This window comes from Typha latifolia, chromosome 9 (genome assembly GCF_019914945.1).
Source record: "Typha latifolia isolate L0001 chromosome 9, TyphaL0001v2, whole genome shotgun sequence".
NCBI lineage: Eukaryota > Viridiplantae > Streptophyta > Magnoliopsida > Poales > Typhaceae > Typha > Typha latifolia.
In genome coordinates this window covers 3,533,351-3,561,224 of record NC_133094.1, presented here as the reverse complement: position 1 = coordinate 3,561,224, position 27,874 = coordinate 3,533,351, and the positions used below count along the sequence as shown (strand labels likewise).

Sequence of the window (27,874 nt, the reverse complement as noted above, 5' to 3'; positions counted from 1 at the left end):
ACTCTCAAAAAAGATAAGAAGGTGGTGATGAACGCATGGCTACTGGTTTGTCGTCAGCTTTGACCCTGCACGTTTAGTTTATTGTAGTTGATCTAAGTGGAGGGATGCGTGAAGGAAATGGAAGTTGCATATGAACTGCAACTGGGAAGTGGGTTATCTGGGCATGCTTTGAATGCTCTCTTTTTTTTCTATTTCTTTTTTCTAGGGTACGTGATGATTTGGATAATATAGTTTGGAAGCACTATTTTTTATAAAGGAAAACAGACACAATCTGTTGACTATTTTAATATAAAAGCCTTTTCTTTCATATAACATGCATTCCCCTTTATAATCTTATATTTGTGTGTATATCTCTCAAATCTATTAACCATTAAGATTTTGTCTAAGATAATTATAAAAAAGAGAGGAAGAAATGCTCTTTTATTTGCACATATATCTTTAGTTTAAGGGTATGTTAAACTACTAAGCTTTTAACTTGTAACTGGTTAAAAAAATATAACTTGAAGGGTGTACGTGCAAATAAGAAACTTTTCAGAGGAGAGAAATAAACTAGTACTCTATACCTTTTTAAGCTCCAAGCCAATAACACTGAAATCCTTGGAAGTAATTCTAAGACGAGGCAATATAACTCATTCAACCTCTTATAGATTGCACGTCACAAGGTACTAATTAAAATGATGTATATATTTCTTATGTATGTTTACATGCATCCATTGCATATAATAGACGAATATAAGACCGTTATATGTACAAAGATCAAGGGATTTGACACTATATATGACTTGGGATGTTCTCAACTGTTATAAGATAGTTGAGAGAGATTACTCTGTACAGATTGAGTGTTCTAAATACAGCTAAGCATTTCTAATAACTACTAGATAAACCCCTTGATCTAAAGAACTTAATCAAACTGCCATATACATCATCTTTGGCCTTCATACTCATGATGAAGTCGAGGTGTCCATAGTTATCAATGTACAATAATTCCGGTTCAGAACTCAACTCCTTGATAGTACGGTGGACATCTGTTACATCTGCTAATGCATCAGATCCCCCATAACCCATCCACAATGGCAATGACGCTGGTATTTCGTTCAGAGGAAATACAGGAGGATGCAGCTGGTTATACCGCTTTAGGTTTCCCAACCACCCGTAATCATACTTGGCAAAGGTGCCCTTTCTAATCACTGCGAAGAATCAATGGACATTTTAGATGATAGCTGGAGCAGGATGCTAATCATAAAAATCATGATAAGGTACATGGAAATAATTTGTCAATTATACAGGTGGAGTAGCAAATATGTGTATAAATCATGGAATCATGCTCAGTTCTTTAGGCAACAATTGATTTCAGGGCTTCTAAATAAATATCTATTCAAGTCAGCTGTACATGATCTGAAGTACATAGATCTTCTTGCTTATGCATTAATTGTCTCGATAGTCAATTTTATAGTGAAAGAAAGAAGATAATCCATATATCAGAGATGCCCAAGTTGAATTTATGAATATTTATGCTCAGTTTTACAGAACATCTAAATTAAAACCAACTTTTCAATGTTATTAGCATTACCAAAGATTCACGTCTTCTGGGTGTTTTTGTCATGCTCATCAATAGTGCGGATTTGCAATGTAAGTTCCTATTGTGCCAGATTGATTGAGCCAAGATAAGCTCAAGCATACAAAATTTGAGCTCAAGCTTAGCTCATTTCATAAACAAGCAAGTTCTGACCGAATGTGAAACCAGATGAGCTCTCATGAGCCACCGAGGTTTTCTGACACTGCTACATTTCATAGAAAAACAATCAGCCTGCTATATCAGTCATATCCAGGGCCATTTATATTCTATCTTAACATTATGCCAAACATACCTCTGTCAAAACAATATGATGAGGTTGCTTTTGTTTTCTAAACTTAAAATCCCTTGTTTCTCTCCTCTCAGTATGAGAACGTTTACTTCTAACTCTTACAGGTTATTTGGGAACATTGTTCTTCAGAAGTGCTACCCCAGTAAAATTTGCATAAGACTGCCAAAATAAACAGACAACCAAGAATCTTATAGATCTCAATCAAATGATTATAATCTATTTGATAGAAGCAAGCATAGTTCGAAGTTTCGTTTTCGGTTTCAGTTTCAGCTTCAGCTAAACAATGAAACGTTTCGATCAGTTCCGGTTCTACTTTCGTTGTATTGGTTTTGGACTTTTTTTAAAAATATTCTCATTTATCCTATTTTTTCAGTGCATTGCACAAATTCTAATAGCATTTAAACAATGAGGTTGATATTGAGTAAGGTACAAGTTGGATTCAAGTTAAATCCAGCCTAGGACTAAAAAGCATACTTTAAAGAAAATGTTATTAGGGTTGGTTGGATGCTGGTTTCAGGAGTAGTTTGAGATCAGATAGGACCGAAACACAAAGTGCCTCAGTTTCAGATGAAACTTCAAACCATCAAGTAACAATTATAACTATCATATGCACTGACTGACAAGAGGAGAATGCTTGAAAGACAGTGTATGTTTCTAGTTTTGCGCCTGAAGTATTTGTGTCAGAACTCTCTCAAAAGAAGGTAAGAAAATATATTTGAAGGCATACTCTGGAAAAGATGATGCAGGTTCTTCGTGGATGATGGATGAGGTTCATATTCCAGATAATAGTCTACCCGAGACATGTTGAAGCAACAATTTTCCCCTGAAAAGCATTTAATGTACTCTTTAACGAGAAAATACTAGATTATTGCAAATCAATGCCTAGAAGAAAGTGTCTATAAAACAAGACATAGAAGAACAAATGCAAATTGGGTAAACCTGTTATTGAGGACAGCAAGTTGCTGCAGTCAACATTTCCGCCCTCGCATACAGTATCCAAAATCTGGATGCCCATATCACTGCCTCACAAACATTTGGTATATACACACAAACATTGGCTCAGTCAGAGCAGTAAGAATTTCAAGAAAAAAGAATATTGCACTTTAAAAAAGAAAAGAAAAGGCTTCACAGACCTTCGAAAATTAAGCTCACGAATGCCCATAGTCAGAAGCATCTGTCAAAAAAATCGATAGGGTAAGAGGTAAGACTTCTCATTGAAAGTGTTAATTTAATCATCTTATCAAAACTATTGGTTACCTGATCAAGATGCAAGCCAACTGCTCGAAGAACAAAGCGGGCACTAACATGATCTAAATATGAAATAGGGCAAAGAAGAGCAGCGGAATCAATCATTTCATTTATTTCCGGAATGGTTAAAGCAGCCAAACCCATTATAGTTCCCTGTGAATTAAAATGTTTGAACCTCATTTAAGAAATTTATGTAACTCTTGGAACTATAGTACTGTCAAGCTCAAAATTAACTATACCTGTGAATGGCCTACATATAAAATTTTGGAGTGTGTTATTGAGTAAACATAGCTTATCATGGCCAGCAAGTCATATTCAGCAAGTTCCTGCCAACTCCAATCCCAAAACTCCTGTGAAATATCCAAGATAAGTTGTAATGCTAAATGAGGAAATTCTTTTTATTTAGGAAATTCACTAATTAAAGCAGAGTTCTGAAATATATCAACGTTGTCTAGAAATATGTATAACAGAGTAAATAGATAATAACTACACCAAAAGAATGAAAGACAAAACCAGAATACAGGAAACTTCTGCATAAAAAAAAACTGGAAATGCATTTTTGTAAAAGTACAAATATGGCCATCAAGGTTAAGCAGATGTATACCTTATCATGCACAGATAAAGTGGTATGCCCATGACTCCAGCGAGTGCCACGTACATTCCCAATCCAAACATCAAAACCGTTATCAGCAAGAATATATCCGAGAGACTGTTCGACAGAATTAATGAACCATGTGTCCCCTCCCTGTCCATTATTCAAGTATCTATATATGAAAACTTGTGACAAAATACAGTCGATTAGTCTAAAGCATCTATTTATAAAACCGGCCAGCATGAGCTCACATGGTACAGAAGAATTCCTACAGCCTGGCGTATTACACCAGGCATGCAGGCCATGCCAAACACCTCTATGTTGGCACAGTGGCATACCAGCGGCACACCAAGTGCCGGTGATGCTTTAATCCTTGGTCGAAAATACTAACATGTCAGTTATAATGTCTCGCACATCTAAAATTAAGCAGAAAATAATGATATCTATCAAACAGGGAATAATCTGAAGTAACAACAAGAATAGTACAGATTGGAAGGAAGAGCACCTGAAAAAGACCATGTTGAAGGAAAACAGGAGGGCCAGGTTTATCTCCCAAAGCATTTCTCCCGTGAGGAATATGTTGAACAGATAAAAGGAATCCATCCTTCGTTTCAACCTGAATATGCTATTAATATTACTAAAGGATGTAATATTCCTAGAAAATGAAAACATATCATATGACGCTCGTAATGCATCTTGTTACCGTACAAAATTAGCCAAATTTTTTATCAGATAAATACGATCGACAAACTATAGGAAATATAGTTTCGATTGAGCCCTTATTCACATCATAATTGAGACCGAATTGAGTAAATTTCCAAATCAATCCAACAGAAGAAAGTTAAGTCGTCCAACTACGAATCGAGGATTGGCACTCGAATGAATCAAATCTCGTACCGTGTGCTCGGAGCAGGGATACCCCGAAGGGAGAAGGAGCTGAGCGCAGAGTCCAGGGGTGGATGGCGCCGGCCTACGACGGAGGAGTTGCTCGCAGGAGCAGTGGATCCTCCCAACGAGGAAGAGGAGATGGATGAGAGCCACGGAGAGGGCGACTCGATCTCTTCCCATTTGGGAGGACGACGACGACGACGGATTCTTCGTTTCTTCTTTTTTAGGTTGATCGGTGAGTCAGCGGCTGGCCAGCAGTGAGATAGATGTATCCTTTGCTTGGATAAGGAAAAGTTAAAAAAGTAAACGGGTGAGCGGATCCGATCACCACCGGTAAGCTTGGCCGTCTACTCTTCTTCTTTCTTTTATTTTCTATTCTTTTCTTTTTCTTGGAGATAATATATATATATATATATATATATATATATATATATATATATATATGATTAATTTTAGACTCTCAATGATTATTTTGGTCTTATTTTATATGAGAAGTCACAACATCCTTGGATGATGGGGGTGAATTTTATTTATACTTATTTTAAGATTGCTAACTAACCATCATTATTATTCAATAATAATATCTAACGTCTCTCTATCTTAATTATTTAAACAGCCTGTCGTCCAAGCATGAGCTGTACAAAAAGACAAGAGTTAAATAATCGACATAGTAATGAATCACAAATTAGCCAGATCCAAAAGTTTCTGATACCTATAAAACTTTTAAACAATTAAAACAAGAATAAATTTTTTTCATACAAAATATTTAATCTTTTAGATTGATCAATTTTAATCAATAGTTAACTTTGAGAGGTACTTACTTAATGAAAAAATAAAATAGAAGAGTACTTTCCCTGACCTATATTTCGTTTTATTTTATTTTTAATTTATCAAATCCTTATTTTCTTTTTATAGACTGCATATTTATCATTGGATTCTATATTTTATCTAAAATTTCTCAAAAATATCCTATGGTTAGTTTTATTAATTATTAGTTACTATATAACAAATTTGAATAAGTTTTTTTAAGTTAAGTTAAAATTATATCGAGAGTATTTTAGATACTTCAGTTTTCTGCAAGCAAAAGTAACGAAATATTCTCTATTTCATTAAATGTTATTAGGACAAAATTAATCCAAACAATAATAAAAGCAAAAGATTTATTCTTCGTTCCATGTTGCATGATCATCTATTTCTTATTTTACTTCACATATTTAATAATGCAAATAGTTTGAGTAGGTCTGCAAGGGTCAAAGTTAAAATCAATTTAATCTTCGATGCAGATTGACCACAGTCAATCAAGCGAAAAATATAAAAATTTACTCAAAAGAGAACTAGATTAAAATGAATATATATATGCATGGATGATGATGGCATTTATGTATTTGTCTCAATGCCCACTAATTCAGTTGGGTGGAGGGTTGCCTGCCGCTATCACGAGCGTTGCTGGTAGTTGGAACTTCCTGCGCCTCCAGAAGAACGATTCTCGCGCGTAGTTCACCCACCATAACAATAATAACCAATTAACGCTGCTAATAAATGTACAAGAAGCATGGACAAAAAACTATTTAACCACAATCACGCAGCCTTTTTTTTTTATATCCCCTTCCCTCCTACCTCCTACCACTAAGCTTGCCTACAGCTGCAGATGAACATGTCATTGCGATACTCGCTGTGGCTAGTCCTGTTAGGATTATTATCACTATACATTATTAAGGCAACTGCTAAAGTTCCGACGATCGTCGTCTTCGGGGACTCGTCGGTAGACTCCGGCAACAACGACTACATTATGACCACCGCGAAAGCCAACTTCAGGCCCTACGGCCGCGACTTCGACAACGAGGAGCCGACCGGCAGGTTCTCTAACGGCCGGCTTGCGACCGACTACTTGTCGAAGGCCTTCGGGCTCCCTTCTTTCGTCCCCGCATATCTTGACCCTGACTACGGCATTGAGCAATTCGCTTCCGGCGTCTGTTTTGCCTCTGCGTCAACCGGCTTAGACAATGCTACCGCTGATATTTTTGTAAGTAAGAAAAATAAATATATCAAATGTCAGCGTGTCAGCATAATTTTTAATTCAGCTCAGACTGTGTGCTGCAGAATGTGATACCAATGTGGCAGCAACTGGAGTACTACAAAGAGTACCGAGGGAGACTAAAGAGCTACCAAGGAGAGGCAAAAGCGAAGGACACCTTAAGCGAGGCGTTGTACATCGTAAGCATCGGCACCAATGACTTCATCGAGAACTACTACTCGCCGCGCAGCGAGCGGTCGTCGCAGTTCACCGTGCCGGAGTACGAGGAGTTTCTGCTGGGCATCGCGGAGGGCTTCCTCCGTGAGCTCCACGGCCTCGGCGGCCGGAAGATCGACGTGACCAGCCTCCCTCCGATGGGGTGCTTGCCATTGACGAGGATGACGAACTCCAAGGCGGTGGGATTCTGCAACGAGGAGTACAACGCCTTGGCCAGAGATTTTAATGTGAAGCTGCGTCGGTTGGTGCGTCGGCTTAATGGCGAGCTGCCAGGCGCCAAAATTGTGTACGGGAATGTCTACGACTTCTTCGCCGACGTCGTCCAAAATCCGTCGTCTTACGGTAAGAATTGAAGATGGTTTTTATTTTCCATGCATACCCTAAATAGAATTCATACTTAGCTTTATCCTCTCTTCTATATAACCACCTGATGCTTTTTTGGGATTCCGTTCTAATATCTTGTCATTGGATATAAGCACTAACGTATCATATTTAATAACACATTCTATTCATATTCAAGCATAAGACCACTCAGATCAATCAATGTCGTTAACTTTTAGAGATATTTTAGTAATTTTCGTGTTATTTTGAGTTATACTAAATGTAAGTGTTATTTTAGATAATTAATTTATAGATAAAATTATAGGAGTACCCTTGTCTTTCACTCAAATGCCACCCAATTACCAATTCAATTATAAAAATTAAGAATACCCTCATATTAATTTTTACACATTCTATTTAGCTAAGATTATCTATGCCTTAGTTTTTAGATTATGAAAGGTATACACGCAAATATAAACACTTTAGATGCGTTTACAGTCAGGGTTTCAAAGTCTGTATGAGACCCTCTTTTATTTATTTATTTTCCCAATTCTTTCTTCATAACAAAACACTATGTGAATAAATGTTTGCATAAATGGGTTCCAGGATTCCAGAACTCAGTGACAGGGTGCTGTGGAACTGGACTGTTTGAGACGAGCTTCCTCTGCAACACGAGAACCTTCACATGCCCAGATGCTGACGAGTTTGTATTCTGGGACTCCATCCACCCAACTGACAGAATGAACCACATCATTGCAGATCAAATTATGAAGAGCACTCTGTATATATTCTTATGATCAACCCTCTATCAAGCTTGTTATTTGATATATTCTTTCTTTCAGCACATATACGGATGTAATATTGTTGTACTAATCCTCTTTTGACCGTGTTAAAGCAGCAATTAGGTTCTGAGGACGAATCCTCCTGTCAGATGTATCAAAACTATAAACCTGGCTTCTAAACACTTAAAGTTGATTAATATATATAATTGGAGGATCATAACTTCTGTTGCTTGTCAATGAATGCATGCTCAAGTGTTGGTTGAGGTTTGGACTATATAAAGCACCGATAATTTGGATTAGGAAATTAAGACAAACTAAAACTTAACCATCAACTAGAAACAAGAGACCCAGAAGTATTGGACAAGTAAAATGCAAGTATACCAGCAACAGTTCCAAAAATTTGCTAGAGCTGGGATCAAAGAATAGTGAACTCAACTGCATGGAGGAATGAATGAAACATAGCCCTCAAAACTTGAGATTACAACTTTTGGATTAAAAAAAAAGGCAATTTGAAAGGAGTATGAAAGTTATTGCATTTACATATAAGAGGGGTTTTTTTTTTCTTTTCTTTTCTTTAGGCCTCGTTCATGTTAGGAATAAAGGCAAACGATCTCATGTTCGCACATAAATCCCATCAGAATTAAGTTGTTGTAACTTTTGATTTTACTATGCTTTATATTTTTTAGAAGAAAAAGCTTCTTGTCAATTTTGTGCAACTATACTTGATTACTTTCACAATATGTTGTTCTTGTGTATGTACTTTTTCTTCTTCTATTTTCTAGTAGATCTTAAGCTTTTGGAGTGGTCCAGGAGTTACATAATTTAACGAGACTATATATAATAGAGAGAAAAAAAGTTTTCACTTTCTAAAAGTACATAGTAAGAACATTTGCCACTCACTAACATTTTTTTTATAGATAGATTATGAACATATATGCTAATTATAGGTTAGACAAATATATTATCTCTTCTTAATATATAAGTTGAATAACTCAGCCAATCCTTTTCAAAAAAAATAAAATTATAACAAACTCAAATTATATACGCATACATATATATACACACACACAGCACTGAAATGAAAAATCTACTAAAAGTATATTTTAACTTTTACTAAGGATATTAAACCCCCACCGTTTTGGTAGAATTTGAATCAATGGTGACCTAAGTCACCAAGGTATATTACTAACCTAATTGAACACTCATTTATTAAGGTACTCTTTAATGCGAAGCATAATTTTGTCTCATTGCAAGTAGGTTGTGGAATAGGTTCAAAATTTTCATTTGAAGAGCCAACGAGGCTTATTTTTTTCCTTTCTTTTGTATAGTTAATGCTCCATTAAGACATGGACGGCACACTGCAGTGTAGGGAAACTAGAATTTTATAAAACATTGACATCTACTTTGCGTCGAAGGAATAGTGCTCAATAATAATATTACATTCGTTCGAGAATTTAATTTCCAAAATAGACAGTTTGTTTACAGTGTTTCAATTGAATTAGGATTCCCTCTAAACCGATCTCGTGTGGATGGGTTCGATCGGACCGTCATCTTTAACAATTTAAATTTTTAGAGTAATTAATGAATTTAATTTCAGCTGGGCCTACATGGCAAGTCCCAAATAATAAGGTGGTGGCCCATTTAGATCTTATGGGCTCCAATTTGATCCACATTATTTTGTGTTGATTATTGTCCTTTTGATTTCGTGAATAGAGTGAGTTTTTTTATTTTTATTTTTAATGAGAGAAAGAGGATAAGATAAGATTTGGCATTCAAGAATAGACCCATCAGATATAATCAATGTTTGAACAACTAACTAGGGGTTATAGTTGTACAGAGATGGCCCACAGGGCTAAATTTTGTCTAATTTGGACCTGACATGATAGAACTTGGTCCAAGCCCAATCTAGTTTAGGCTCAACCAAACTGGAAAAGAGCCCAAATCCAAGTTTTTGGGCTTCGCTTGGTCAGCATTTATCTTTTTTTTTTCTTTATTAATAGAGGGCATGTTCGTTAATCATACATTAGACATAGAAGCTAGCCCACAACATTTTAATTTCTTTTATAAAACAGATTACTATTTAGTTTAATTCTAGAAAACCTTAAAATGTCACCGTCGTTGCATTTGTAGCTATTCTCAATCATTAACACTCCTAGTTAATGGCTTACTAGACATAATAATAATAATAAGCTACTCAATAGATATCGAGTCATGAATCCCAGTTAGTTTCGATCACGCTCAAAAGAAAATACAGACAGTATTAGAGTCGTAGATTTAATCGATGCTTTTGACGAGTTACGTATCGTAGTTGCGTAGAAATCTCAATCTATATGATAAGATTTTGAAGTTTAGAAAAATACTTTTAAGACTTTTATGATGTTATGATAAATGTGGCTAATAAATAAGATATAGTATGTGGTATATATGAGTATAACTGATCATTAAGTTTAAATAGCAACTAGCACTTTTTTATATTACATTTTTACCCCTAATAAGTCCATCATTTATCTATGTATTATACCTGTATCCTAGGTGAATAGCCACATTAGACATCTTACTGTTTAGGCACATTTGCAAAGTAGCTTTAATATCATATTAAGAAAGATATCACTATAATAATAAGCTAAAAGCTAGAAAGCCAAGATTATTAGTTCGTTCACAGCTTTTCCAGAGAGTATTCTCTGATGACCCATTCAAATACGAGTATGAAAAAGAATACCTAACACTTCTCAATGGAATTTCAAGTCCGACAGACTGAACTCTGTGAAGTCACCGTCACTGACTTCGATTAAAGACTGCGTACTTTCTCAGCCATTAGTCCACAGACCTTCAAATCCCCCCTTCTCACTTCTTCTCTCCTAACTATTTCTTCAAACACTTGGTGGGCTATCGCAGAAGCATACACATGAGAAAGCTCTACAACGGGAAGGGGAGGAGGATCCACCCGACCCCGCCGGCTCCTGTATCGGCGCAGGCGATGCTTCCCGCGGCGGTGATGGCGCTCGCGGCGGCGCTGACGGCGGAGGAGCAGGAGGTCCTGTCCTACCTCCTCTCCTGCGGCGGCGGGGGTTATCGAGGGCGGCGGAGGCACGCGGCGCACGTGCCGGAGCTGGGGTGCGCGTGCTTCACGTGCTACAAGAGCTTCTGGGCGCGGTGGGACGCATCGCCGAACCGCCACGTCATCCACCAGATCATCGACGCCGTGGAGGAGGGGATTCAGGAGAAGGAGCGGCGCCACGAGGTGCGCGGCGGAAGGCGTCGGCGACGGCGGCGTAGTAGATCGTCAGCCGCGGGGGCGGAGGCGGAGGCGGAGGCGGAGGCGGAGGAGGAAAGGAAGGTGCTGTCGATGATGGATGGAGGGCATGTAGCGGATGATGATGATGATGGTGGTGATGATGATGATTACGATGACGACGACGACGACGACGACGATTGCTGTATGGATGAGGATGGGGATAAGAGCACCGTAAGGAAGCTTGTGAGTTTTATCGGGGAGAGGGTTTGGGGAGTTTGGAAGTGATAAAAAGAAAATTAATTAATTAAGGTAAGTTTTGATATCTACTTCTTCTTCTTCTTCTTCTTCTTCTTCTTTTTCCTTTCAATTTGGTAGGAACACTAATATTGTAGCAAATTGCTATTGCTAAATTTTGGTATTTATCTTGGTTGCAATTAGAAATCAAGTCATCCTCATCTACCTGAAAGAGCTTTTGCTCCTTGTAAAAAGGTATTGAAAGGACAAAAAAAATTTAAGTTCTTTTTTTCATTGAATGGCTGCCTTTTTCTCCTTTCTTATCTAATTCTTTTGAATTTAGAAATTTATCACACCTTTTCTCAAATTTCAGCATATTAATATCTTGTACTGGTGTCGTTTATATCTTCAAGTTAGCATTTACTATGCTAATTAATGCAATTAAATGCTCTCTGTTGATTAATTTCTTTAAAACCAACTGCTGTTTTTGTATGGCTATATTTTAAATCTGAATCATTTTCGTTCACTAGAATAGGGATAAATATTTTAGTATAAATCTTTTTATGCTAATATATAGCTAAAATAATTATTTATCTCAATACTAGTTTTTTAGTAAGAATAATTTTGTTTTTCTTCTCCTCTTCCCATCATTCTCTTTCTATCTTCTCTATCCTTATTTATAAAGAGTATTTGGATTATTTTCTAAAATATGTCTATTATAAGTGTAATAATTACACTACTAAATACTATAATAACTTAAATTGATATAAGTCTTTTTAAAAAATAAGCATAACTAAATTAGTATAATAAGTGGCTCATCTCATCTGGAGAAGCTCGAACCGAACGAATATTCACATACAGATATATATTCTTCTTATTGTTAAATAAATACAAATTTAACTGCTAATTATGTATCAATACAAAAACAAAAATTCTAACGCGTGAAGGCATACACATAAATAAAATATTTTACTAAGGTATTCATGGAAAAGAAAAAGGAGTTTTCGTAGCATCTTCTGCTCATCTGTGATCAAAGCTTGTTACCTACTAAACTAAATGCTATGACATTGATTGGCCAACATAAATGGATGCATGAGCATGCAACCACTGGAGCCAGAGAGGAGAAAAAACCCAGCTTTTTTTATGACCAACCATGGCATAAATTCCCCTCCATTATTGCCTTCTATTCTTCTTCTTCTTTTCTTCTCTTTTTCTCTTTCCCTTTAAAATATTTATTTATATCACTTTCTTGTAACCAGTAGCCAAGTGGAACCTGAAGCCTATTCAGTATTCACTACTGTCTCTTTGGTAGAAGAAAGAAGCCAAAAGGATGAAAAGGAGAAGGAGATCTTTGAAAGCTCTGAGCACAGCAGCGTTAAGCACTAAGCCCAGAAAACATTGGTGCTGGTCTCTCTTGGAATTCCCAGAAGACAGAGAGAGAGAGAGAGAGAGAGATGACTCATCTGCTCAAACTTTTCCTAGATTCCAGGCTGTCCATGTTGGCATCTTCAAGATAGGTCATAATTTTTTTAATTTATTTTACATATTTACTGTAATATTTTTATTAAATGATAGTTTAATAATGTGACACTAAATATCTCTGTCAGTGAAATTTGAATTAAAAAACTCTTATATACTATTAGACTCTTTAGTTAATTGAGCACCGAACTGAAAATTATAGTTTACCTGTTTAAATCAATTTTAATTGATAATTGATTTTAAAAAGTCTTAATTACTGTTATAATAATTTGAGGACAATATTATCATTGATTTCAGCATTTGTGCCATTTGTTTTGAATGAAAAATCTACTACTTATATGTTAGTATAAGTTAGATAAGAGTTAAATGCTTAAATTTAAATTTAAAGCAGATAACAGTAAGTTGAAATTGAGTGAATCTACACAAAGGTAAACTGTAAATTACTCAGATATTCACCTTGTATGATGGTATCTTTTTACTTGTCGATGAATAGCTAAGGCCTATCAATAAGGTTTGGCCTCATTAGTCCTTGCCTTCTACTTCTTTTAACTCACTTCCAATAACTACAAACAGTTGACTGACTTCCTGATCAATATTCTCAACACTTAAACTTTTACTTATTAAGGAGTATGGTTAATCCACACCATATATTTTTTTCTTTTGACCTATTCAAAATTCCAATCTTGATAATAATAAAATAACTAATAGAGGGGTTAATGGGGATATGATTGTTTAATATATGAGGTAATTTCATAGGCAGTGTGTGTGAGATTGAGATTGGTGAATGGAAAGAATCATTCAATGGTCAAAGAGATGGCATTACTTGGAATTGGGTAAGCATTAGATAAACGACTTTAGTAGAAGATAAAGACAAGTAAAGCAGTTGGCCATTGACTGAAAGCTTTTGAACAGTTTGAATTTGAGAGGAGGAAGAAGTGTCTCTCAAGTCTACTTGAAAAATCCCAAGTAATAGACTTTGTATTACAAAAGGGAACAGAGAAAATAAAATAGGAAATCATCTGGTGGTCTTAATTTGGAGGATGTTTTAGTTTTCTAATGTTAAGAAATTAAATAAAAACTATGATTTCTTTTTACAAGTATACCCTTCCAAAGTTTCTTATTTATGTCCTAAATTTCATATTTGTGTGTATACGCCCCAAAAATCTAATAAATATATATATAATGACATAAATACCCTTAACTAAAAGAGATGGCAAACAAGAACAAGTGTATATATTATCTTTCTACTGTTTAATGGATAGATAGGTCTCAGGTTTTAAGGTGTATTAATAAAAAAAATAAAAAAGGTATACACGCAAATAAGAGATTTTTAGGAGGGTATACTTGTAAAAAAAACTCCCCATGTTGAATGATCCATGGATGCCTTAATTAAGTTGCTATTATTTTGTTCTGGTTATTAATTAGTAAGCATATAATTAGATGAGGTGAAACATCTTGGCATCTGAAGCATTAATATTCTGTTTGGATCGAAAAAATAATGAAGAGAAAAGAAAACGAGAGTGTTTCATTTGATTTGTATATAATCGAGAGAGAAAAATAAGTTTACTCATCTTTGGTTTAAGGACAGAAAATAATGTATTTATTATTCTACCCTTTATCTAATATATAAACTAACACAAGTAACATAAACAAGTTATAATATTTATAGATTATAATATCAGCACAAACTATACTATCTAAGATTTAATTATTCTCCTTTAAATTTGTAAATCAACTCTCAAAAGATTAAGTGAATAGTATAATAGAATAGAGACATATTTAGAATGAAAATATAAAAGGAGTATGTTTTCTTTTCTTTTCTATTCTTTTTTCTCTCTTTTTCTCCACATTTGAAGAAGAAGAAAAAAAGACTCTTTGCTTTTTTTTCCCCCTTTTTTCTATCTTCTCTCTTAATATTTTAATTCAAAAAAGAGAAAATTATTTTCTCTTCTCTATGTCTATACAGAGTGTAAAGATACATTCATAAATATGTGTATTTATTTCACAAATAAGTCTACAATAGTAAAAGAACAATATTAATTGCATACAGATTAACTCTACTAAATAATACATCCTAACGAAGAATAGAAAACCTTCCAATCGCTGGAAAATAAATCTTCACCGCATCAGTGAACCCAAAATCAAGAGTGGATTTTCTTTTACATAACAATAATAAAAGAAAAAAGAAAAAAAAAAGGCTTAGATAAGTACTGGAAATTCTCTTTACGCAGACTGTTTTGTCTCCATGATCATTCTCGGACTCTTGGAAATAGACAATTCCGAATCTGAAGCAATGCTAGGAAAAGATGGTGTGAGAATTATTCAACAAATATAAAATCGAATCTAGAAGACTAGAAACAATGAATAATATTTTCATTACAGTTTTTTTTAACAATACATTTATGTGCTATTTTGTTTCCAGGTAAGTACATTCTAGGATTGAAAACTAAATTATGTAAGTATATATGTTTTCTCATGTTTGTACCCAAAATATTTAGAACTAAGTATTTGTATATGATTAGAGATATTAGCTCATCTAATTAGTATTCCTGGCTTGTATCGCTAACCTTGGCCATGAAAGAGGTGTGCCTGTGAGGTATTTCTTTCGCTGTCAGGCATACTTTCTCCACTGGAATATTTGACAGTTTAGTTGCAGCAGCCACCTTCTCCTTCTTAATTCTCTCAAATGTGGCTGTGTATCCTTCACCTGATTGTGGATTCGTCTCATCCCAGACACCAAATTTTGGCACAGAAGCAACTCTTGTGTGAGGCTGCAACAAACAGTGTTATATATAATTAACTCGCCTAACGAATCGAATCAGTAATAACTTAGTTGTGGCAAATACTTCCACTTACCGCGATTTTTGATGCTGAGAGGCCTGAACTACTTGCAGATGAATCTTTTGTAGCATCTTGATGGTATTGGTACTTCACAGAAGGGTGATCAGAGTTGTAGATACTGTCCTTGTTATTATTCATACCTCTCTTCTGATCCCCATTTGTTCTTCTTGAGTTAGAATTATTCGATACGTAACGTTCCTTGTGTCCAGGAGGATCACTGCTTCTCCTGACATTTTGTTTGCTGTATTCTTTGACTGCATCGTGATCATCAGAGACATAGTTGTGTTCTTTCTCGGAAAACTTTGCTTCTGTGAAAGAGTTTTGGTTTGCTTTAGGGTAAGTAGGAGTTGCCGTATTTGATCCAGTGCTTCTACTGTCGCGTATCTGATCAAATACGACGGTAAATCTGGTATTTTCGCTATCCCAATTCCCAAACTTTGGCACGTGTGCACGTTGCTTTTTTTTTTTCATATTATACAAGGAAGAAAGAAAGAAAGAATAATAAGAACATTTTGAACATATAATCAAGTGGGAATTAAGCTGGAATTCTCTATCATCTTATAATATAAATACTGGACAAGGAAAAGTTTCTTTGATGCATGCATGCATGCATACATTCATAAGGTTGGGGTGTGTTTGAGGGATGCATTCATGCACAAGTGTATAGTATCTTTGATGAAGTGTTCCTCATATTGCTTGACATTTTGTTCCTTTTATTCATCTTCATATTTGATAGAAGGAGAACATGGTGGCATCTGAACACAAATAATTTCTAGGAACAATAGACTCCCAGAATTCACTACAAACTCATCGTCTACATTCTGGATTATGATTATTGAAGGGAAAAAGAATTAGGAGACCAAATACATTCTCAATTTGCATTCAAAGTAAGTGATTTATAATAAACCTTATATACTGATTTGGTGATCAACATCCTATCTTCAAGTTATTTGTAATCGGACAGCTACTTTTTTTTTTCATATAACTTTTATATGACACCCTAAATAGACTTAATCTAAACCTAACAAAATAGGTTTAGAATAGAAATAGTCTCTTAGGGATACTAAGATTAACTCTTAAAATAGTCAAGTATTTCCTTTTTTTTCTCTTTGACTTCTAAAAAGCCCTTTTCTAATACGCGATTATACAATTTAAACTTCTTTAATAACACTTTTTCAGAAATTATGGTTAGTGTAGGCTTAGATAATTTAGTAACTTCATTTATAGAGTTAAATAAACCAGGACAGTTAGTCAAATTAACAATAAGGTGTTATATGAAAATTATTTAAAAACAAAAGGGGTTCAGATTTCAAATAGCTCAAATGACAGGATATTAGTAACAAAATCATTATAATCTAGATGTTTTCTTAAGAATTTTCCTTTAGAATATGGAATCTTGGCAGCAAGGTAAGAATGAGAGTTGGAGCACAAATGGATCTTATGCTCTTCTGCCCCAAAATGAATTAAAGTAGGGCGACAATATTAGCACTTATGAACATAATTAATACTCCTAACAATCACAAGAAATTCTGATTAAGATTAATTTCCACCAAAATGAGGAACAGAAGCCAGTGAGTTATACGAAAAAAAGAAACATACATGGTTACACAAATAAAGGGATTGCTAATAAAACCCATCATAAATAAACTGCAACCCATATCAACATTATATCAAGAGAAATTAATCGAGAAGGAAGAATAGAAGATAAAAATAGGATTCTACTCACAGCCATGGAGATTGAGAAGAAGAAGAGGAAGGAGAAGAGCCTTTGCTCAATCGCAAGGGCGAGGAAGAAGAAGAAGAAGAGAACATGAAATGGCCTGTCTTGATACTATTTACGGGGATAATTAAGTTACGTACAGAGTGTCAATAGATTTGGTTATATGTTTATTTTAGATAAAATGGTAACAGCTCAAACGTTCATGCCATGATGCATGCCAACTGGCAATTTTGCTTACGTTCATCTTTGGATAACTTTCTCATTTATATAATTATTTTTAGTTTATTGTAAGAGAATTTATAAATCACACCTTATATTTTACTTATTATATGATTCACACTCCGTCTTTGAGTATTTTATAACTCGACTTTTCATTTTTCCTATAATTTTTATTTAACATCCTGGGTTAATATGAATAGTACCAGCAAAGAAATATTCTATTATAATATACTAAATATTTTGTAAAATACTCAAATTATCTATGTTTTCTTTATCTTCTCATTCTCTCTCATCTTTCCATAAGAGGAGGGAAAGTAGTGGCAGCGACGACGATGGAAGGACAGAGATGTAAGGGTATTTTAGTAATTTAATTAATAATAATTAATTGCACTAACGTTAGGGTGTTAAATAAAAATTATCTAAAAAGTTAAGAGGTCAAATTACATAATCCTCAAAGATAGAGTGTGAATCACAAAATAGATTAAATATAAGGTGTGATTTGTAAAATTTTCTTATTAAAAATACTACACATTTTTTGTTTATTATTCGACTCCTATATTTTGCTCTTAACGAGTCAAAAACACCTTAAATATCTTAATCCTAACGACAGTCAACGAGATAAGGAATATGCTTAATTACACTTTGTCTTCCTGTACCTTGACTCAATATCACCTCACCCACTCTGTATTATAAAAACTTACAAATAGATACCGCCCTATGCTTAATTATCTTTAAAAACATATAAATACTTCCCTAAACTTTTGAGAAACTACAACCATTTGGACATTATTAATATATACCCTTAACTTACCTTTCTATCTCACTGTAGTTAGAGAAAATATTTGGTTTTATTAGATGATAAATTAAAATTACCTATTTATCTTTAGATCGTATTGATTGGAGATCCTAACAACAATCACTAATTCACAATGGCTAAACACATTCAAATGAGTGCGATTTGGTGTTATTACTACTCTTACCAGAAGTCATATGGGTAAAGATGGGATAGAGAGATAGAATGAAGAAGTTTATTAAAGCTTAAGAAGAAGATGGCTTGGGAAAGAAAAGGGCAAGGCCTTTTTTTAATTTAGTTTTATGGAAGGAGATTGTGCAAACTTATCTAGGAATTATCTTTTTAACCTTTGTGAGAGTAATTTAGTCTATCTGAAAATAACTTACTATACTTTTAACTCAGAAAAAGCTAACATATGAGTTTAGTTGTAGCTTTTTAAAAGTCTAGAAAGCATTTGTATGATTTTTACAGTACAAGGGTGTAAGCGATATTGTGTCAAAATTTAGGGAGGCAAAATATAATTAAGCCTAGATGATAAATTAAAATTATCTATCTACCCTTAAATGGTACTAATCGAAGATCTTAATAACAACTCTTAATTCATAATAACAAAAATAAATCTTCAAGTGAGGCCGGTTTGATATTGCTACATCTCCTAGTAGATACCATCTGGGCAAAGATGAGATGAAGAAGTTTAAAACTCGAGCGAAAGAAGAGGGAAAGACATTTTTAGTTCAGTTTAAGGAAAGAGATGAAAACATAATTTTCTAAGAATTATTTATTTGATTTTTGTGACAATAATTTAATCTATTTAAAAATAAATTATCATTCACGTGCTTGTCGCATGACTTTTAATTTACAGAATGCTAACAAATTGGTTTAATTGTAGCTTCTAAAAATCTAAGAGTGTATTTGCATATTTTTATAGCACAAGAAGATAAAATAATACTAAGTTAAATAATAAAGAGGCAAAGTATAATTAAGCCTAGAGAATAATACCTAAACTACTCTTTATTTGACTTTAAAATCTAGTTTCCTTTTTATTTCTACTTCAATTTCAAGAAACTTATTTAAAGGCACTAATATCCATTTTATATTTATAATTAATTTAACTTATCTATATAGATGTTTTCATGCATTAAAGGGAAAATGTGATAACTACTTATAAGGTATAGTAATGAAACTAAATATAGGTTTTTTTTTTTTTAATAAGTTTCCTCTCATTATTTTTCTTAGTCATTGTCTAGCAAATGTTCCCTTTTCTTTGTGTTTTTATTATGGATAGGATGAGATATTAGGATAAGGTCTAGGTTATCGGATAAATTCGAATTTTTTTACCTTTTTTTTCCTTTAAATTTATTGCGTGGCATTTATTTCTTTACAGAAGAATAAGATTCTTCTTTTGGTTTAAATATATATTTAAGAAAAGAAAAGGAAAGGAAAGTTACGAAAATGACCTTAATTAAAGTGATTAAAGAATTGAAATCCAAGGTTGAGACTGGTACATACGTTATATCCTGAAAAGAGTTAACTCGATGGAGTAATATTATTAAGTTGTTTATTTTTTAATTTTTGAGAGAAGGAAATATAAATAAAATATTCAAGGGTGCAAGTAATAATATATTAAACAATTAAGAAGGCTGGATTTAGATATGCTACTCTCAACCATACAAGACTCACTAATATGTTGCTTTGACTCCTCCCATCTTAGTTACTCTTCTATTAATTTCCTCATTTATGTAGTTGTTTTCCTTTTTATTTGGATTAGCAGTTCAATTTGGATTTTGTAGATACAATTGGTAGCATTTAGAATTAATATAATTATTTACATTTTAGTAACCAAACATAAATTCTTGCATAAATTTATTCAACACAATAATTATTTTTTATAATGAAGTAATAAAATATGAGTAAAATATGATTTTATTAGACGATGAGAGTTTAATCGGTAATTAATAAATTTATTAGAATTTATCCATTGTTTAGAAAATGATGTAGCTGTTGTAAGTTTTGGGACTAAGAAGGTGGCCAGATTAATTCATAAGGGTAATTGGCATACCGAAAAGACCTGGCTTTGGTTTGGCCCTATCTTATAGGATCATATTAGGCAAATGCATCTTCCTCTTCCCCGTTATCCTAATAAGGATACTTGGGTTTGGGCTGATGACCCTGGCTACTGTCAAAAATACGTATACCTTACTCATGAATCACGCTAGCACTGATAGCGATGAAAATCCTAAGTGGGCTATTATTTGGAAATTGTCTATTGTCCCTTGTATGCGTACCTTTCTTTAGAAACTCACGTGGAATCGCTTACCAACTAAAGCTAGGCTCCTTTGCCGGGGTATGCCTATTTCTCCCTTGTGTAACATCTACTCTCTGGATATTGAGATTGCTGCTTATATTTTTTTTTAGATTGTGAATTTGCCAAGCAAATATGGGATCTCAATATGACTACTTTTGGGATCCAATTTGGTTTTAACGAAAACTGGTTGGGTGGCGAGTAGCTTAAGGAGGGTGAGAATCTCTCTAAGCAGCCAAGGAAATTTATTCTTTCTGTCATCACTACTTTCTTTTGGCAATTATGAAAAAATCGTAACTGTGTTGATTTTGATTCTCCTCCAGTTACATCGTATGCTTACTGGCGGAATATAGTCACCATGACTATGGGCTACTTTAAACCTTCCATAGAAACTATTCAAGAAAATCATGTTCCTCCTCTCCTTATTGGGTGGTCTCCGCCCCGGCACAGTTGGATTAAATTAAACTGTAAGGAGTCATTTGATCAGGCTACTAATTAGGAGGAGGCTGGCTTTTTAGAGATGCTGACTCTAATATTTTGCTGGCAGGTAGTGCCCCAGTCCAATGTGGTACAACATTATTTGCGAAAGCCTGCATGCTCCATGAAGCTCTCGAGCAGGTTAAAGGACTTTCAATCCAAAATCTAATGGTGGAATCTGACTCAATTCAATTTGTTCATGCCCTTAAATTTAATAAGGGCAACAAAAAAAAAATCTAAGGAATATCTTCACGGATATTTGTCTTCTTCTCAGTAACTTTAACAAAATCTGAGATATCTCATAATTTTTGGGAATCAAACTAAGTTGCTAACTGCTTGGCAATCAAGGCTAAGAAGACTTCTTCTTTTTGTTAGGAAAGCTCAGGGATGCCTAAGCTAACATTTATTTTGTATAGTGATGCTTCCGACACTATACATATGCGGGGTACTGTTGTGTAATTTTGGGCGCCTTGCTTTTCTTTTTCTTATTAATGTATTCTTAACTTTAACCAAAAAAGAAGAAGAAGAAGAAGAAGAAGAAGAAGAGATGTAGCTTCAATTGTCATTTAATGATTGTTGATTTTATCCTAAGTTGAAATGCAGAGTAATACTTGTAAATTAATTGACTTTGTGAAACTTTATAAAATGCATTCTCAAAGTCTTTTTTAAAGAAAGAACCCATAAGCTAATAACTCCATTACCGTTCTACCATAACTATTAGTGTGATACACAATAGAAAAAGGGAGATAAGACAATAGCCATTGAAATAAGCCCTGTAACTTGGTAGAATACAACGAGCAAAAATGACACATAATAGAATAACAAGATATATAGCCCAAATAGTAATAGTAGCACAAAGGGGTCAGCGAGGATGAACAAAACATCATGTTATCCCTCCTAAATCTAACTCTCTCCAAAACCCTACCTTTGTGGCCGAAAACAACAAAGAGGAAAGAGGAAAGAGGCATGAGCATAAGTCCGAATGGGGGGGAGCCCCATCCACACCAGGTTGGACTGACAAAGAGGCACGAACAGAGCTCAAACGAGATAAAGAAGAAGAAGAAGAAGAAGATAGTTAGGGACCGGAAAAAGGAGAAACCTAAAAGAGGTGAAGAACCTCTCTCCTCCTCCTCCTCCTGGCTCCTCCTAGCTAAAGAAAGGGAAAAAGGCGAGCGATGCTCCCTACCGCTCTGAGCACTAGCTCATCAATTTATGTGGTGTTTTCCATCAAAGCATATTATCAAAACGGTTAATGTGCTGTGCTACAAACACTTATCCATAAAAAAATGTTAGTCTTTTATAATGCTTTTGTCAATGTTACTGATACTCAGGATATCATATATGACATATTTATCAGTTCGGCATTTGGAGCTTTATCAGTTTGTCCCTTTCCTCGGCACTGCTCTTTGTGGGTCGCTTGTGGTAGAGAGCTGCTAAAATTTAAGCCCATTGGTGCCTGTATTCCTATTGGACTGAGTGTTATACTGATCTTAATGTATGATTTACCAAAGCTAAGAAGGCTTGTTCAAATGGTCAGCATGAAAACTCTTTATCCAATTGAGTACGTGATTAAAAAATTATTATTATTATTATTATTATTATTATAGCCTATTTAGTACCTGCTTGTTTTTGTGTGCATTACGCTTTTAGCCTCACCACATAGAACTTCACAGCCAGAGTGACAACACCAGTGGAAATAACTCAAAAGCATAAAAGGAAAAGAGAAGGTTAGAGAGCGAGAGAGAGAGAGAGAGAGTATTTGCACCAAACAATACCCCCTCAAATTTCAAAATAATAACGTTAAAACTTTTCTGGATATCTTTCTAATTTTTATATACATTGCACTTGCTCATTATAAAAAGTTGTGCACTTGATATAAAAAATATTCGCACTCAACTTTGAAGGGCTCAATCTTGGCCCCCCAAAAATTTTACTATTATCTAAATAATTTTGAGAATTTTTTAGTGCAAATGTCCCAAATGTAAGGTCAGAAAGCCAGGCATTTTTTTTTGGATTATTCTCCAATAAAATATTTTAGACTGCATCGGAAAGAAACAAAGAAAGGAAAAACAATTAGGTCATGCATCATTACTTGGCAGTAGCCAAATAGACCACCATCTTACTACAAGAGAACCTTTTCTACCACCCCAAACTACCAGGAATATTATTACCCCACTACAGCAGGGCTGTCCAAATAAGCCTTAGAAACATCAAGTTAGATAGAGGTCACAAGACAAAATATTCAATGAAGTAACTATATAACTTGGCTAAAAGAAATACTAGACCATCATTGCAAGTAATTTCAATAAGTTACAGGCCAGAAAAAATGTATGTACATAGTAAACAAGAGCAACTTTCCTATAGAAATGTAACAATAAGAGCTAATTATATCAAGGGCCATATAAAAATTGGAACCACAGGGACTCAAGTGTAAGAAGTTGCAAAAGGCAACCCCATGAACTCTTCCAGACCCAGGAAACTTGTTATAACAAAGGGACCCATTAGCTATCTGAATTTGATATTACACAAAGGGCCAAATGGAACAAGGTGAAATCAAACTGAAACAATCAACTTGAAGCAAAAAGAATAATTTCCCACATGAATAGTTGTTTCAACATTTGAACAAGGTGAATGAAAAATCTATCATGCTGCAGTATACAGATACTATATAGGTACTATCTTCGTTGCAATATTGGACCCTTATAATAACATCTAAGAAAGCTAAGTGCGTAACCTCATTTCAAATATTAATAATGATAATTTACAGCATAACAAGAAGCTGTCTTGAATAATGTTAATCAAATGGAAAGCATAATATATGATAGAAGATGGTAAAGATGCAACTACTCGAACAAAACAAGAAGCTAGGATATAGAAGTTAACAATCTGGCATAGATGTAAGTGCATCGGCAATTGTATTCCAAAAGGAGACAGTCCCTTAGAAGTTAACAACCTTGCATAAATGCAAGTGCATCAACAATTGCATTTCAAAATAAAGAAAACAAAGTATCCATCAGTGATCTAAAGATCCAATCAAAAGATAGCATAAAAGACCATATCATAATCAATTGATTAAAGGAGTATAATGATGTAAAATAGCCATCTATTTGTCACAATCTGTAAATTTTTTGGTGCCCCAATTAGCGATGAGTAGTTAAGAGGATATATAGATTCATGTCATACTATACACACCACAGAAAACTCAACCTATAAAGTCGATAAAACCAATAGGGCAAGTGGGATGTAAGTGACAAGAATCTTTTGAAATAAGGCATGGAGAATCTTCCCACAGATAAGGCTAACAGTAATCTCCATTCTTGCAATTGTAAAGCTGAAAAAAAATTAAAGTGTCCATAGTTCAAACTCGCTGCAATAGATGTTTAGTTTGATAACATCCACATTTGTATTTTGTAGTTTCCAGTCCAGAAGGCACTAGCAGTCATATTGCATACAAAGCCCTCTCTTTAAGAGGTCAACAAAGTACATCTTTGTAAACTACAAAAAGCTAATTCCCTACCAATGAGGGAAAAGAAGGAAAACTCTGAACTTAAAGTTAAAAAGATCAAAAGAAGAGCTAAAAGAAGCTGACCTGATTAAACATTTTTACAACAAAGACTAAGGCTGAAGATATTAAGCCTAAAGCCAAAATCCATAGATCTATTTAAATCCAATAGGCAAGTTAAAAACATGAACAAATTGAAAGTACCTCAGGAAGAAAATCTACACTTTGGAAATATAATCCAGACTAAGAGAAGTGCATTAACAAAGATTGCTCAATTAAAATCAAAAGCATCTATGACAAAGTTAATAAGCACAACTCTAGAGCTTAATTAATCACTGTTCCTGCAAGTAGCTACAATAGGATTCCCTATTACATACAACATGAAACAAAAATATTAACGCTGGTAAGGATAGATCCGAAAGCAATAAAGCTGCGAAACATGCACCAGATAAAAATGGAAATCTAGGTGAAAGAATACTAGCTCATCTTTTGTTTTCATGGCCCTGATACACATTTCAATTAAATCATCAACCTTGTATTATTTTGCTCTACCACTAAAAAAGCATACGGTACTACCAAAGATCACAACCAGCTTGGATAAGAAGCATATGGAAAACTAGATCTAGTAAACCACTTCCAAAAATTTGTAAGCATGACAACGGATGTTAACTAATGAGAATAGAAATATCTCACCTACAAATGAATTACTGAGATCCAAAAACTTTAGGAAAACTAGTAGATCTTATAGCTTTAGCTTTCTTCCCCATTTGATAAATAAGATAGATATGTTATTTGTACAATAAAAAGGGGGGAAAAAGAGTGAAACAGCACCAGAGATTAGATAACTGATTACAATCTATCCTCACATCATCATCCTTCCATTCACCCAAATCCTAGTACAACAAAGCCCGGGATTTCAATAAAAAGAAAAGCAAAAAAAAAAAAAAAAAAAAAAAAGGAAAAACAAGAAGGGGAAGAAAAGAACCAATTTTTTTAATCTCTCTTTCTTCCACTCATCTCGTCTCCGAAGTATTTAGAGGCAGAGAGCAGTATCGGGAAAGTTCTCGTCGTCGGGAGTAGGGGGGAGGTTGAGATCAAAAGGCATCGGCTGCCGGAAAGCGGAGGCGACGTCACCTTCGTTGTCTTCGACGACGGTAGTGGACGATCCACAGTCGCTGCGGCATTCGTCCCCTCCGGCGGGAATCGGCGGCGCGAGGCGTCTTAGAAACGGCGCCGGCAGAACCGGCGCCGTCAGGCGTGGCCCGCTGGCGGACTCGACGGTGGAGCTGAGGCTGCTCGTCGCCGGCATCTGCGGCTGCGGAGGAGGAGGGTGGTGGTGGTGATGGTGATGGAAGGGAAAAGGGGACGAGGACGAGGGGGGAGGTGGAGGGGAAGATGGGAAGTTGGTCTTCGCCTTGGGGCCGCGGAGGGCGCGCGCGGCGGCATCGTAGGCACGTGCGGCGTCCTCGGCGGAGTCGTAGGTCCCGAGCCAGACCCGCGACTTCTTCCACGGGTCACGGATCTCGGCAGCGAAGCGCCCCCATGGCCGCTTCCGCACGCCGCGGAACCGCTCCGTTCTCTCGGATCCAATACCCGGCTCCGGCGCCGCCGTCGGGTTCATAGCCCTTCCTCTCCTCATCGGCTCCGTGATCCGAAAAAGAACCCTAATCCCGTAAGCCTCTCTCTCTCTCTCTCTCTCTCTCTCTCTCTCTCTCTCTCTCGCTTTCTCTCTTCTTCGTTATCTATTATTACATCAACAAGGAAGAGGAACAATAAAGGAAGAAGAAGGAGGAGGAGGGGGAAATCTCCATATTTTTATGGTGCTTTTGGTTTTGGTTTGTTTTTGGGTTGATTCCTCTCGTCTCGCTCTACGCCGTTGGTCTTTGTGGATTGTGGATTGTTGTGGTGGTGGTGGTGGTGGTGGTGGTGTTGTTGTTGTGGTTGAATGGGTAGAGAGAACGCCCCCACAAAACCGACCGACTTGATTGCTTTCTTCTACCAGCCTTCCCACCTCCCCACCTCCCCCCCCCCCATCATAAAAACTTTTTTTCTCTCCTCTTTTGTTTATTTTTTCTCTTTTCCTTTTTCTTTCGTTTTATTGAATCGTTCGTTCTTTGGGATTTCGTCAGGGTTTGGAATTTACTGAATTGCCCTTCGTTGGCATCTACCTCGAAGCTGGTAGATTTTTTTTTTTTTAAAAAAAAAAACACCGCGTGGAAACTTCCAAGGTGGGCGAATTCGGTGCGGATCGAGAGGTGTTGTTAGATGCACACTCATCGGTCGTATTTATTTGAGTAGGTGCATGCAATCAGAGAATAGGGGAAACAGAAAAAAGAAAATAATTATAAGATAAAATTATTTTCTCCCTAACTAAAATTACGTTTGGTTATTATATAATTGTAGTTATTTAGGAAAACTAAGTTTAAAAAGAAAAGTGAAGTCAAAAAGGGAGGAAGTCTCTCTAGTCTTCGGAGCCTAATTTTTTGCATTAGGTTGAGTTAATTAATCTTGGATTAACTCAAGCTAAACTACTTCATTATTTTGGTAAACCTTGTCGGTTTTAAGCGCGGGAGACTGTCCCGCGCTAGATTTTCAAAATGACGAAAGTGCCCTCAGTTTACCGATTTCTTCCAATATATCAACAACCACTTGTCCCCACGAATATACACGTAGTGTATAGAGAGGTCTGGAGAGAGATATATATATATATATAGAGAGAGAGAGAGAGAGAGAGAGTATTTTGCTTGCCTAATTGGTGGGTCCTTGTCCTTATCGAAGCCGCCTAACGTGGAGTGGATACATAATTTGCCATTATATATATAATCTATCTTGATTTAGCTTGATTTTAACTTAGTATTTTAAACTTAAGATCCAGACCAAACTATAATTATTAAAATTATGCACGTAATTCAGGCCTTTTATATCTCTATTAACGGTTGAATAAGAATTTACAAATTAGGCTCGATTGCATAACAGTTAAATACTTAAATTTAAAATATATATGATAAATTAAAATAGAGCCAAGCCAGATATATATATATAAGAATATTTATTTATAAATTAACCATCCCTTATATAACTTTAAGCAAACGTGAATAATTTTAATTTGTCAATTTTCTATTAAG

At 35.2% G+C, this 27,874-nt stretch overlaps 5 protein-coding genes across 6 annotated transcripts; 2 read left to right on the top strand and 3 right to left on the bottom strand.

Moving 5' to 3' along the window:
• Nucleotides 1-663: 663 nt before the first annotated feature.
• Nucleotides 664-4,905, bottom strand: LOC140794980 (triacylglycerol lipase 1). Its single transcript, XM_073147311.1, has 9 exons — nucleotides 4,603-4,905; nucleotides 4,211-4,321; nucleotides 3,718-3,858; nucleotides 3,353-3,463; nucleotides 3,123-3,266; nucleotides 2,999-3,039; nucleotides 2,805-2,884; nucleotides 2,593-2,688; nucleotides 664-1,187 (listed from the first exon to the last, which is right to left on the bottom strand). The coding sequence occupies exons 1-9, from the start codon at nucleotides 4,771-4,773 to the stop codon at nucleotides 865-867; spliced, it is 1,218 nt and encodes a 405-aa protein (XP_073003412.1). The 5' UTR covers nucleotides 4,774-4,905; the 3' UTR covers nucleotides 664-864.
• A 1,258-nt stretch (nucleotides 4,906-6,163) lies between these two features.
• LOC140795311 (GDSL esterase/lipase At2g04570-like) lies at nucleotides 6,164-8,167 on the top strand. The gene is made up of 3 exons (XM_073147810.1): nucleotides 6,164-6,616; nucleotides 6,694-7,186; nucleotides 7,772-8,167. The coding sequence occupies exons 1-3, from the start codon at nucleotides 6,242-6,244 to the stop codon at nucleotides 7,960-7,962; spliced, it is 1,059 nt and encodes a 352-aa protein (XP_073003911.1). The 5' UTR covers nucleotides 6,164-6,241; the 3' UTR covers nucleotides 7,963-8,167.
• Nucleotides 8,168-10,647: 2,480 nt separating this feature from the next.
• LOC140794584 (uncharacterized) lies at nucleotides 10,648-13,058 on the top strand. 2 transcript variants are annotated; one of them, XM_073146670.1, is made up of 2 exons: nucleotides 10,648-11,491; nucleotides 12,679-13,058. In XM_073146670.1, exon 1 carries the CDS (start codon nucleotides 10,853-10,855, stop codon nucleotides 11,465-11,467), a length of 615 nt encoding a protein of 204 aa, XP_073002771.1. In that variant the 5' UTR covers nucleotides 10,648-10,852; the 3' UTR covers nucleotides 11,468-11,491; nucleotides 12,679-13,058. The 2 variants fall into 2 exon arrangements, with proteins under 2 accessions (XP_073002771.1, XP_073002770.1); XM_073146669.1 differs by having other exon boundaries at nucleotides 12,676-13,058.
• Nucleotides 13,059-15,022: 1,964 nt separating this feature from the next.
• LOC140795046 (RPM1-interacting protein 4-like) lies at nucleotides 15,023-16,207 on the bottom strand. Its single transcript, XM_073147406.1, has 3 exons — nucleotides 15,752-16,207; nucleotides 15,463-15,666; nucleotides 15,023-15,180 (listed from the first exon to the last, which is right to left on the bottom strand). Exons 1-3 carry the CDS (start codon nucleotides 16,205-16,207, stop codon nucleotides 15,145-15,147), a joined length of 696 nt encoding a protein of 231 aa, XP_073003507.1. The 3' UTR covers nucleotides 15,023-15,144.
• Nucleotides 16,208-25,471: 9,264 nt separating this feature from the next.
• Nucleotides 25,472-26,831, bottom strand: LOC140794801 (ethylene-responsive transcription factor 3-like). Its single transcript, XM_073146994.1, has one exon. It carries the CDS (start codon nucleotides 26,386-26,388, stop codon nucleotides 25,783-25,785), a length of 606 nt encoding a protein of 201 aa, XP_073003095.1. The 5' UTR covers nucleotides 26,389-26,831; the 3' UTR covers nucleotides 25,472-25,782.
• Between the last annotated feature and the right edge of the window lie 1,043 nt (nucleotides 26,832-27,874).